This window comes from Pelodiscus sinensis, chromosome Z (genome assembly GCF_052426305.1).
Source record: "Pelodiscus sinensis isolate ZL-2025 chromosome Z, ASM5242630v1, whole genome shotgun sequence".
In the NCBI taxonomy this organism is placed as follows: Eukaryota; Metazoa; Chordata; order Testudines; family Trionychidae; genus Pelodiscus; species Pelodiscus sinensis.
Genome location: NC_143085.1, coordinates 30,806,447 through 30,819,471, shown reverse-complemented (window position 1 = coordinate 30,819,471; position 13,025 = coordinate 30,806,447). Strand labels below are relative to the sequence as shown.

General features: G+C 48.0%; 1 protein-coding gene across 4 annotated transcripts in view; it reads right to left on the bottom strand.

Annotated features, from left to right (window-relative positions):
- TMEM120B (transmembrane protein 120B) overlaps positions 1-7,393 on the bottom strand; it is a 49,105-nt gene extending 41,712 nt beyond the window's left edge. For 3 of the 4 annotated variants that reach the window (XM_089775124.1, XM_075898635.2, XM_089775123.1), the window contains exon 1: positions 7,193-7,393. In XM_089775124.1, the coding sequence (XP_089631250.1) occupies positions 7,193-7,261 (69 nt within the window). In that variant the 5' untranslated portion in view covers positions 7,262-7,393. The remainder of the gene's footprint in view (positions 1-7,192) is intronic. The other variant, XM_075898634.2, reaches the window with a different exon arrangement.
- Between the last annotated feature and the right edge of the window lie 5,632 nt (positions 7,394-13,025).

The following is a 13,025-nucleotide window of genomic DNA, read 5'->3' as shown; positions in this document are numbered from 1 at the left end:
CCATCAGAACAAAGTGAAGCACATGACCTATAATCTGGGACAGGAGATGAGGAGTTATCTGGGACGGGAGCTTCATCTGGGCTGGACATGGAGCTGAAAAAGGCAAGGATATCAAGTTTGTATTGGCTAGACAGGGACTAGGAGAATAATTCTGGACTTGTCCACCTGATCTTGGTCATCACCCATAGAATTAGGAGACTCTCCTTCTACAGTAAAAGGAAGCCATCCCCCAGGCAGAGTTGAACCAAACTACCCTCTAACTGAAAGGGGGACAATTCTTGTTCTCAGAGGGGTTGTACCATTTGACTGGAGAATTGCTAATATAGTTCCAATTTTTAAGAAAGGGAAAAAAAGCAACCCGGGTAACTATAGGCCTGTTAGTTTGACATCTGTAGTATGTAAGATCCTGGAAAAAATTTTGAAGGAAAAAGTAGTTAGAGACATTGAGGCTAATGGCAATTGGGACAAATTACAACATGGTTTTACAAAAGGTAGATCATGCCAAACCGACCTGATCTCCTTTTTTGAGAAAGTAACAGATTTTAGATAAAGGAAATGCAGTGGATCTAATTTACCTCGACTTTAGTAAGGCATTTGATACAGTACCACATGGGGAATTATTGGTTAAATTGGAAAAGATAGGGATTAATATGAAAGTTTAGAGGTGGATAAGCAACTAGTTAAAGGGGAGACTACAGCGGGTCATATTGAAAGGTGAACTGTCAGGTTGGAGGAAGGTTACTAGCGGAGTTCCTCAGGGATCAGTTTTGGGGCCAATTTTATTTAATCTTTTTATTGCTGATCTTGGCACCAAAAGTGGAAGTGTTCTAATAAAATTTGCGGATGACACAAAGTTGGGAGCTATTGCCAATTCAGAAAAGGATCGGGATATCATACAGGAAGATCTGGATGATCTTGTAAATTGGAGTGATAGCAATAGGATGAAATTTAATAGTGAGAAGTGTAAGGTTATGCATTTAGGGATTAATAACAAGAATTTTAGTTATAAGCTGGGGACACATCAGTTGGAAGTAATGGAGGAGAAGGACCTCGGAGTCCTGGTTGATTATAGAATGACTATGAGCCGCCATTGTGACATGGCCGTGAAAAAGGCTAATACCGTCTTGGGATGTATTAGGTGAGGTATTTCCAGTAGCGATAAGGAGGTTAGTGCCATTATACAAGGTATTGGTGAGACCCCATTTGGAATACTGTGTGCAGTTCTGGTCTCCCGTGTATAAGAAGGATGAATTCAAACTGGAACAGGTACAAAGAAGGGCCACTAGGATGATCCGAGGAATGGAAAACCTGTCTTATGAAAGGAGACTCAAGGAGCTTGGCTTGTTTACTTTAACCAAAAGAAGGCTGACGGGGGACATGATTGCACTTTTTAAATATATTAGAGGGATAAATACCAGGGAGGGAGAGGAATTATTTAAGTTTAATACCAATGTGGACACAAGAACAAATGGATATAAGCTGGCTAGTAGGAAGTTTAGACTTGAGATTAGACGAAGGTTTCTAACCATTAGAGGAGTGAGGTTCTGGAACGGCCTTCCAAGGGAAGTAGTGGGGGCAAAAGATCTATCTGGTTTCAAGATTAAACTAGATGGGTTTAGGAAGGGGATGGTTTGATGAGATAACATGATCTTGGTAACTAACTGACCATTCACTATCAGTGGGAAATAGGTCAATGGAGGGATGATAGGAGATACTATAGAGAACTTTCTGGGTGTCTGGCTGGTGAGTCTTGCCCACATGCTCAGGGTTTAGCTGATCGCCGTATTTGGGGTCGGGAAGGAATTTTCCTCCAGGGTAGATTGGCAGAGGCCCTGGAGGTTTTTCCGCCTTCCTCTGTAGCATGGGGTACAGATCACAGCTGGAGGATTCTCTGCATCTTGGGGTCTTCAAAGTATTTGAAGGCTTCAATATCTGAAACATAGGTGAGAGGATTATTCTAGCAGTGGGTGGGTGAGATTCTGTGGCCTTCACTGTGCAGGGGGTCAGACTAGATGAGCATAATGGTCCCTTCTGACCTTAAAGTCTATGAGTATATGCGGTGGCAAAAAGATCAAAGTCTGACCATCCCTATGTCTGGAATACACTGGGGAGGGCCTAAATGTCCAGTTCCCATTTTTAGATTTAGGAGAAGTTTCTGTGTACTGGATGCCAAGCAGGGAAGCTGCTGAAATCTGGATATGGTTAATTATGCACTACTTCCAGAGCTTTATAGCTTCTGCGCTCAAGGAGGGGAAAAAAAAAAAATCTTGCTTCTCCCTGCTGGTTGACCTAAAACATTCAAGATGTGTTATCCATCATGACCATGACTGCTTTGCCCCGATGAAGGGCAAGACATTGAGGTATGTGTTCCTGATAGCCTAGAGTGCCACTAGACTGATGTGGAGACTGGTTTCGTGGACTATCTTTTGGCCCTGAAAAATGAGGGTGTTAGGGAAGACTCTCCACCCTAACAGGCATGTGGCCATCATTGATGGGGTAGGGCAGCAAAAAGGGATGCCCTTTCACCTTTTTAGGGGACCAGAATCTGCCTGTCCAAGGTTTCCCGGAATCAGAGAATAGGTAGTTCTCAACCAACTTTTGAAGAAGCAGAGGTATAGCCTAGCATGACTGGTCACAATGGTGCACCCTGCTATATGGCCAAGGGGTTGAAGACAGATGTCTGAGGGTTTCCCCAAATTGTCTCTACCAAACCTGACAAGACACACCAATCTGTCTGAAGGGAGTATGCGCTAGTTATTACTGAGCCCAAGTAAGCCTCTATAAACCATATTCCTAACAAACCATATTCCTAACAATTCTAAGCTTGCGCAACTGAATAGTTGTTTAACTGCATGAAATCTCAGTTACACGACTATTCAATAGTCCCTAGAGGTGGCTGACAGCCAACGCACTCCTGGTCCCACTCCTGGGGAGCCCCCTGCCACCCGATGCTGGTGCTGCTGCCTCTGTATCAGAAACATTAGAGCAGGGCAACAGGTGGAAGCCAGTCTATCCGGGGAGCCAGTTTAAAAACCAGCTCCCCATGCAGAACTGCCTGCCGACCTGCACTGCTGCCTCTGATTTTTTGTTTTAAATGAAAAGGTATTTAGTTGCAATATCAAGGTAACGCCCTAAGCTACTGAGATGATTAAGGTCCCTGCACCACTACTTGCAAGAGTGTGTAAGCCCCAGTGCTCCACCAAAATTCAAATGTGTCAAATCATCTCTTACAATTCACAGTACTGAATACATAATTATTCTATTATAGCTGGTTTAGAGTAGGGATGTCAGCATGTAGATGACTACACAATTAACTGATAAGACTGGGCTTATTGGTTAATCTTGTCAACTGCACACATTTCCCCCCCATCCCCTTGCTGCCTCTGTATCTGAAGCAAAAACAAAACACCCCAACCCAGAAACCCCCCCCCAAAAAAAACCCAAACACACACAAGAGAGAACATTCAACCTGCCTCCTCACCAGATATAAATACAGCACCTTTACATACATACTTCCCATGCCTCTTCATACCAGACACAGACCTCAGTTCCTTCTCTACACTACTGTGTAGTATTTTGGAAATGGTAAATAATGAGCCCAATTTTCACCATGTATGTAGCTGCATTTATACACAGACATACAGATATCCATACCATAGATAGGACACAATTTGTAATTCATCCTGCACACAAAAGGTGCTACAGAATTGACATATTCCATACTACTTTCCTAGTATTACGCACTGCGCAGCAGCATCACATGAACATAACATGCATATTACATATAACATTTGCCTATCCAGACTTGCTATTGAATTGCCCTTAAACGCCAGGCAATGTATTGAGATTCCTTCCTCATTGCCTTCCCTTCACCCATTTCACACACAATCGTGCATTAATGTGTCATCATTGTAATAAGCGTTCAGTAACGGGTTTAGTAATGGTGCTTCTCCAGCATTACTCACACACATCCCCCCAAGACTAATCACTTGTGTTGAAGTGCTACAGCAGCTCCATTCTTACATCTGCATGAGATGCGCTCTCAGCTTTTCTCCATACGAATACAGCACTAGTAGTCAGAAGGAACAGGTTTTCTGCAATTTAAGATATAATATCACAACCATAAAGTCACTGGTAAGGATGTGCTAAGGCAGCAGTTCCCAACTACAGGTCCAGTCCACGAACTGCCGACTGCCAGGCTGCTGGAGCTGAAGCTGGCTGTTCATGGCGGCTCAGTTTCAACAGCTGTGGTGGCGGATTTTGCCCAGTTGCAGCACTGAGGCTGAGGCAGGAGCAGGCTCCTTTCCTCCTACCTAGGTAAGAGGGCAGCCCAGCTGGGGCTCTGCACCTCCCCCCACCCTTCGGCCTCTACCCATAGGGGCAGAGATGCACTTGTGGAGCGAGAGAGTGCAGAGGAGGAGGGAGTGCGTGCACACACCAACAGCTGCTCCCCCTGCCTGCAGGGTTGATTTTCCCCAGCAGAGGTGCTGGGGCTGAGGCGGCGGCAGGAGGTGGTGGAGCAGGAGGCGCCTCACTCCCTCCCACCCAGGTAAGATGGTGATCCAGCCAGGGCTCTGCACTTCCCCTCCCCCCACCTTTACCCTTGGGGGCAGGAGATGCACTTGGGGAGGAAGGGGGTGTGAAGGAGGAGGGAGCATGCAGGGGGAGAACCGTGAGACACGCACAAAATGCAGCCAGTGCCAGGCAGAAGGACTCAGCCACTCTCTTGGACCAGCCACAGTAAAACATGAAGCTCTCAGAGCAGTGAGCCGTGATGGGGAACACACTTAACAGGAAAGCAGATAGAGAACTAGAAGTGCACTGGCTCATGATGCAGTTATAAGGCAGCAGTAGCTGGTGATGTTCCTTGCACAGCACCATGCCAAAGGAACTGAGAACACCCATGGACTGAGCAGTTCAAGTCTGCTCTCAGGCGCTTTAAACTTTTATCAAAGCAGGCCATTGGAGCTCCCAGCTGAGTCAGTGCGGGAATGAGGTACCAGGCCATGGCAAGGTGGCTCAGGTCAGCAGGGGGAGCCCCTGCATCCAGCACATCACAGCAGAGCCAGAGGAAACACCTGTAAACCAAACAAGCAGATTTGCTTATTCCCCTCTCGCCGGCTGATAGCAGGAGGCACAGCGGAAGTGGAACTCCTGCCCGATGCCAGCTCTAGTGACATTTGTCCATGGATAGCAAGGAAACCAAGAGGGCTGCTGCTGCCCCAGGACCAGTGTTGTTTACTGAGGTTTGCAAAGGGGGCTGCACAGGGGGCTGAAGAGTAAGTGAGGCTTTCCCCTGCTGACACCAGAGCTACAGCTCACATTCCTCCTCCGCCCCAGGACTCAGACCCTTTCAACAGCATGTCCCAGGCAGATCATGCTCCCAGCGGAGGCCCTCACAGTGCACCCTGAAGGCCGAGACACACAAGCCACCATGGAAGGGGAATATCTTAGACCACTAATAAGATGCTATGCACATTCTTGTCCTCGTTGTTGTATTTTTGGGGGGGGTTGGTACAAGGTGGCATTCTGAATCCTTTTAGACAGACTTCTGAACATCCTTTATCTATGAAAAGCCAAATAATTTAAAAAAAAAACCAACAACAAACCGCATATCTGCAAATATTTCCAAATTTCCCCTTTCACGGGCCACTTACAAAAAAAAAAACTACACACACGCAAACAAACCAATCTACCAATATTAGTAAAACTCAACTGGTTATGGTAACATTTTATTTACATATTTGCATAATGAGTATGAACATACAAAAATAAAATATTACTTGTCTGCCAAAAGTTTGTGAATGGATTTGCCAGTCCATGGTATAAAAAAAGGTTGGGAACCACTATGCTAAAGTGAATGTTCCTGTGTAGCTTGAAAGCTTGTCTCAGCAACAGAAGTAGGTGCAAGAAAAGACCTCAGTCACCTTACCTCCCAATAAAAATCTTCAATGCCAAGACTCAAAACTATAGTAGATCCCCTAAACAGCAACAGAAACCACAAGCTGATAGAGTCTGATCCCCTGGGAACCAAAATGTACTAATAGGAGTGAATCAGATTAATTAAAAGCTTAATATGACAGCATATAAACAAGCATCTGAATAAGTAATCATCAGGTGAACATCTTTTCTTATATCTTACAATGTAAATTCCCCTTCCCCAGCAAATACAGATATAAAGTACTGCTATTGAGATTTATAGGTGAATCCAGGAAGTGCCAAAAGGAGCATTAATTTGGCTGTTGCATTGTATTTTCATTATTCATAATAAAATGAATTATTCTCTCACCTACCATTCCAATACACAAATAAAATTATATACTCTAAACTCCGATAGGACCAGATATCATTAGAAAGAGAGAGGCTGAGTAAGGAAGCTTAAAAAGTGTAAGGATATTACCTATCACTAAAGTGTTTGTAGGCTTTTTAAAATATTGCTGCAAGTTATTTCATCCAATGAAGAGTGAAAATATGCCAAAAGGAATAAATCCAAGAGCTTCTCAGAAACTGCTGAATGAAAGCTCAGAATCATCTTTACTGTAAACAAAGTAGCTTTCTCTAAAAAAGAATAATCCTTATGCAAGTAGTTTCTCTCGTCGCCAAGTACTGCATCCATGAACCAATGCAACCGTCTACGGAATCTACGCCTTACTTTCTCCAGAAAGTTATTAGGCACACGGAGCGAAAGGAGGGCTATACAGCTAGCGGATACACAGCATAAATCCTTCCATGCATGGCAAATCCCAGGGCTTTCCCTCTTCAGTTACCAATCACAGACTTCCACTAATGCAAGGGTAGGTTTATCTGATACTAGAGACAATCAAAACTACCAGGTCTCCCTCCAGCTGCAGAGCGGGTCTCTCCTGGAAGGCCGAGAGAAGATCATTCCTTTTTAGACATTTTTAAAAGGACGCCCCCACCCAAACACACACCGTTCTCTCGGTGATGAAGTGGCTGCGTTTTTTTTAAAGGAGAGGTTTTTCAAATCTCGTCTCAATGAGTATAACCCAGCTTGAGAGAGTCCTGCAGATCGGAAGCCGATTCTCTATGATGGGGCTCGGTCCCAGCCCATTTAAAGCACAGCGCAGAAACACACAGTGCTGGAGGTACACAACACGGCAAACAGACCCTCCCACCCCAATCCCAAACCGAAGCAGTGACCTCTTTGCAAAACCCGGTCGCTCCCCGTTACCTGGAGCTGCTGAAACTCCTCTTCCAGCTCTTGCCACTCCCGCTGACACCTCTCCAACGGCCGTAACATGGTGCAAGCGCAGCCAGCCCCCGCCGCGCTCAGCCCCTCAAGGAGGCTCCCGAGAGCGAAAGCAATTTTCTAGCTGCTGCAGCAGTCACCGCGCGAGCTTCCAGCTGGTCAGAGCCACGTGCACACCCGGGACTGACGTCATCATGCGAATCCAGGGGCTGGGGGTGTGTGCTACTGAGCACGCGCGAGCCCAGGTTCTGCTTCCCAGCGTCCCCCTATGCGAAGGAATAGCTAGCTGCGTGGTGCTGCTGCCGCCTTGTGCGTGAGTCTCTGGGGCAGCAGGGACTGTCATCCTGCGGCTGCCCTGGCCAATGCACTCAGCCCCCAACCTGCAGACCCAGGGCTCCCCTCATGCAGAACCTCTGCCTCTTTCCTAGACACTAGCAAAAAGGTCTGCTTAGAGCAGCCTCCTGCTAACCCTGATCTGCCCGTCATTGTCATCCCAGCCAAGGTCAACTAAGATCAGTCCAGGAACACGTTGCAGTTGGAGATTTATTTTCCAGCAGTAGGTAAAAAAGACCCGTCATTGCAGATGATAAGTAATAATTCAGTTTTATCTTCTCCAGCTTAGGTGTGCGTTGGCACCTTAGGGATACAAGATGAGAGATAGGGACGGATCAAAGGGAGTCTTAGTTTCACAGATTTGTGGAAGCACTACACTCTGAAAAACTATACTAGTCATTCAGCCTGTTCCTTTGTCAGTATGGGATGCGTTTTATTAGCGCACAATACTGTGTTTTAATCATTCTAGAAATTAATATACCAAGCAGTAAGAATTGCATCCCTTGAGGGACTGTTGTATAGACTAACAGAAGTGTCTATATTTTGCTTACATTGTTCAGTTAATGTTCAGATTCTGTGGTGATGGGGTACACATAGGCCCAAGCAACTAGCCCATATTTGGACCCTTGCTGTGTTGTTTCTGTTAAGAAAATTTGATTTTACCAGTCAGGTTTTTTTTTCTGTTTACTAAATATGCCTTCTCAGTGTACTCTGCCCACAAAAGCTCTCTCAGGTCCACAGTCACACAGCATCTGTCCTGTTTCCTTGCTTTCTCCCAGCTTTCTCATTCCTTTCACACGCATAATTATATCTGTCTTGGAAAATATGTAGAATAATGACAATAAATCATCCACTGTATTATTAAATTATCAACTAGAAGACGTTTCCAGCATTGCTTGGGTCCTTAACTCAATATGTTTTTGTTTTTCTTCATTTAAATCGTTGCCCTAGGGTGGGGCTGGGGATTAGAGGCTTCCCTGGTGAGAGAGGATTACCCAACCCCTCTCTCACTGTAGCGGCTTGGGGCCAGGTGAAAAGTGTCTGTCCACGGCTGCTGCAGCTCCAGTGGGCATAAATCATGGAGGGATCCATGTCCCCTGGCTGTGGCAGGTGTCCCTCTGCGTTCATCTTCCCTCTGTGTTCCCCAGACCGAAGAATAAGAGCATACTGTGCAGTTTCCCTTCGCTTTCTGGGTGACGAAAGGGAACAGACAGCAATGTTCCCATACAGATGGGGGAGAACTGCAGCACCCCCTCCCCTGCTCTTCCTGAAGTGTGATGGGGAGAGGTGGGGAAGCTTAGGGCAGGAGCAGTCCTGGTTGGGCAGGGGGTGGCACCCGCAGCCTGCCCCTTTCACCTGCCTAGTGATTCCCTTTTTTGTATGGTTTTATGCATCCCAGTACACCACTGGTCACCAACCATAGATCAGGATCTACCAGTAGATCTTGGAGTCTCTGACAGGTGATCCTGACTCGTTTGGCGAGAAGCTACCGAGTGCTGGCACTTCAGTTGCCCCTCCACCCACTGTCCTGCAGCGCCTGCTCTGTGCTGAAGCTGCCCCCCCTAGAGCTTCCTGCTTGCTGTTCAGGATGTGGGAGGGAGAAGGGGGGGATGCTGAGGTCAAGGTGTCCTTCCTCTCCCCTGCACCTGTACTCCTTCTCCACACAGAGAGAAGGGGATGGAGGAGCTTGGCAATGCAAATCTGTGTGTGTGTGTGTGTGTGTGTGATTCTTACAAACACACACTGTCCTTCACTGTGTGTGTGTGTGTGTGTGTGTGTGATTCTTACAAACACACACTGTCCTTCACTCTGTGTGTGTGTGTGTGTGTGTGTGATTCTTACAAACACACACTGTCCTTCACTCTGTGTGTGTGTGTGTGTGTGTGTGATTCTTACAAACACACACTGTCCTTCACTCTGTGTGTGTGTGTGTGTGTGTGTGTGTGATTCTTACAAACACACACTGTCCTTCACTCTCATCTCCCGACACAACACATACATGGGTGGTTGTTACTACTTTTACTGCTTGCAAAGTGGGTTAGTTTTGGTTTTTCACTGGTTTGTGCATTTTATAATGTTCATTTCTCTCATATGCTTAAATTTAATACTTTGAGTAGTGAGCTCTAAAACTCCTAACCTGTCGTGGCTGGAGTAATTCTCTCTGTGGTAATTGGTGCTCCTGTTAGTGGCTGGCATGTCCCTGTAGCCTCTCAGAAAAGCAGAGCAGGGGGTCTCCATATACTTGCCTGCGGACACCACTCCTGCAGTTCCCATTGATCAGTAATGGGGAATCATGGCCAGTAGAAGCTGTGTGCTCAGTGCCTGTTGACAGAGTTGTAACTAGCTAATTTGGTGCCTGAGGCAAGACAGTCTTCGGCGCAGGGGGGAGTGCTGATGTGGCGTGAGGCACGAATGAAGACAGCATAGTAGCTGTCTTTTCTGCACCCCCCTCAGCTATGCACCTGAGGCAAGTGCCTCACTCACCTCACCCTAGTTACGGCCCTGCCGGTAGATGAAGGGGAGCACATGGAGCCAGTGTTGTACATGCCAGCTGCTTTCAGGAGTGGTGCAGGGTCAGGGCAGGAAACTCCACTGCTCCACCATCCAGAAGCCCTCTCAGTGGAAAGGTGCCCAGCTAGAGCCTACATCCTGAACCCCTGTCCCAGCCCTGAACCTCTTCCCACCCCCAACCTCCTATCCCAGAGATGAGTCCTCCTGCACCCAACTCCTTCCCAGAGCTGGCACCCTGAAGCCCCTCCTGTACCCCAATACCCTGCCCTGGGCTAAGCCAGGAGCCCCTCCCACATGCCTTGGCCCAAGACCAGAACCTGCTCCCCAATTCCCTACTGCAGCCTGGTGAAAGTGAGTGCAAGTTGGGGAAGAAGTAGAATGAAGTGAGCAGGATGAGGCCTCAGAGAAGGGGTGGAGCAAGGGCAGGGGCCTTGAAAAAGGGGTGGGAAGAAAGTGGGGCAGGGTATTTGGTTTGAAGTAGATCTTACATTACACTTAAATTGAAAAATTGATCTTGTGGTTAAAAAGGTTGGAGACCACTGCCATACACTTTGGGAGGAAGCTTCAGCCCCGTCCCTGAACCAAACCCTGATCTTGCTCTAAGTTATAATAAGAGGAAGCTGTATACCAAATTTGGTGGTTGTAGCTCTTACCATTTAGTTCTTTTTATGTGTCCCCTTACAAATTGGGAGGGAAGGTTTATACACACTCCTCCACTCAATGAAACCTAGGGATTTTAGGAAGCAAGTAATTAGATAATTATTTAGTTGATAGAATTTCTATCAACTACATGATTAGTCAGTAAAGGAAGAAGCCTCAGTCCCGGCTCATGCCAGGTCGGGGCTACCTCCCGCTGCAGCTCTGCAGATTAAATCTAGTTAAAGCTGGGCATGCAAGCAGCCTGGCTTCTGCTACATTTAAACTGCAGAGCTGCAGTGAGGGTAGGTCCTGGACCTAGTGTGAGTCAGGACTGAGCTGGGCTTGCTCCGTCCCGGCTACAGTAGCCCCTATCTATGGAGGGTGGGGGCTGCTGCCAGAGCATCCTCTGTTCATAGCCAGCCTGGGCCGCTGCAAACAAAGGCTGTTTCATGGCAACGGTTCCAGCAATGGGGGGAGAGGTCCTAGCTTCCCGCTGGGACGCACCACGGACAGGGGCTGCTCTGCGGAATGTGGAGCAATTCCTGCCTGGGACGAGCCTGGGCCTGCCGTGGGCTTTTAAGATGGCTCCCCCCAGCACCGGCTCCTGCTTCCCCCTCCACCCTTGCTTCCTCTGACATTGAGGCAGTGAGCGGTGTGTGTGCGAGTAGTCAATCTGACGAATCAATAAGCCTAAGCTCCTAAGAGATCATCTGAATTATCATTCTCTGCCAAGCAGATCGACTGTTCCTCATAGTAAGAAACAGTCAATTCTAAAATTGACTGGGGCTGTCGAGGCTGATCAGTCATCTTACCACATGTAAGATGAGTGACTCTGGTGATGAGAAGATAAAATTCTGTGTCTTGAAATGTAGCGATTGTGTCTAAACTACAGGCAGTCCCCGACTTACGCGGATCTGACTTACGTCGGATCCGCACTTACGAACGGGGCTTTCTCGCCCCGGAGCTCACAGGCAGCAGTCAGCCACCTCGACCTCCGGGGCGAGAAAAGCTGCTCCCGGTGCCCCTGGTCTGCTGGGGACCATCTCCAGCAGACCAGGGACACCCCGAGCAAACCCGCAGCAGCGGCGGGGTCCCACGCTTCTGAGGCTTTGCTCCGGCAAAGCCTCAGAAGCGTGGGGACCCTGCCGCGGCTGCGGATTTGCTCCCGGTGCTCCTGGTCTGCTGGGGACCGTCTCCAGCAAACCAGGGGCACCGGGAGCAAAGCGGTCCCGCGCTAGAGCAAAGCCTCACAGGCGAGGCACCCCCCGCTGCCGCTTTGCTCCCTGTGTCCCTGGTCTGCTGGGGGGGGCGCAGCTAGTGTGCCCCCCCCCCCAGCAGACCAGGCTTTTGTTGTGGATCCTGGGGCAGAGCAGCTGGGGCGCTGCCGGTTGGTCCCGCAGCGCCGCTCTGGGCACTACTGGACCAACCCGGCAGCACCCCAGCTGCTCTGCCCCAGGCGTCCTGATTCAGCCACTGCTGGTCAGTTTCAGCAGTGGCTGAATCAGGACTCCTGGGGCAGAGCAGCTGGGGTGCTGCTGGGTTGGTCCAGTAGCGCCGAGGAGCGGTGCTACTGGAGCAACCCAGCAGCACCCCAGCTGCTCTGCCCCAGGCGTCCCCAAGTCAGCCGTTGCTGAAACTGACCAGCGCTGACTACAGGAAGCCTGAGGCACAGTTGCTCTGCCCCGGGCTTCCTGGAATCAGCGGCTGATCAGTTTCAGCAGCAGCTGACTTGGGGTTCTTAAGTTGAATCTGTATGTAAATCAGAACTGGCAGTCAGTTTCAGCAGCGGCTGAATCTGGACGCCAGTTCCGACTTACATACAGATTCAACTTAAGAACAAACCTACAGTCCCTATCTTGTACATAACCCGGGGACTGCCTGTACATCCCTTTTCTCGAAAAAGGGATGTAAATTAGACACTTTGATATTTCAAATGAAGCTGGGATTTAAATTTCCCGCACTTCATTTGCATAATGACAGCCACGGTTTTTTTTGAAACGGGGTTTTTCAAAAGAAAAGCGGCTGTTTAGACAGGGATTGATCGAAAATAAAATCCTTTTTTGAAAGATCTTGTACTCGTTTTTTCAGGAGTACATCATCTTCTCTGCTCTAGCCAGTGCCTGTACTACAGTATCTGGAGGCTAATGTCTATTGCCGAGTCCATCACCTACTTGCAGAACACTTATACTCCACTCCCAGTACTCCAGCCACCAAACCTAAGGTACAACAACTGCTCACAAATCTCCTTTATTTCTCTACCCCACTGCTCTTATTGTCAGGAGTCTATGAGACATAATTCAATCTCTTTGGTGTTTTGAACACTACATTCCTT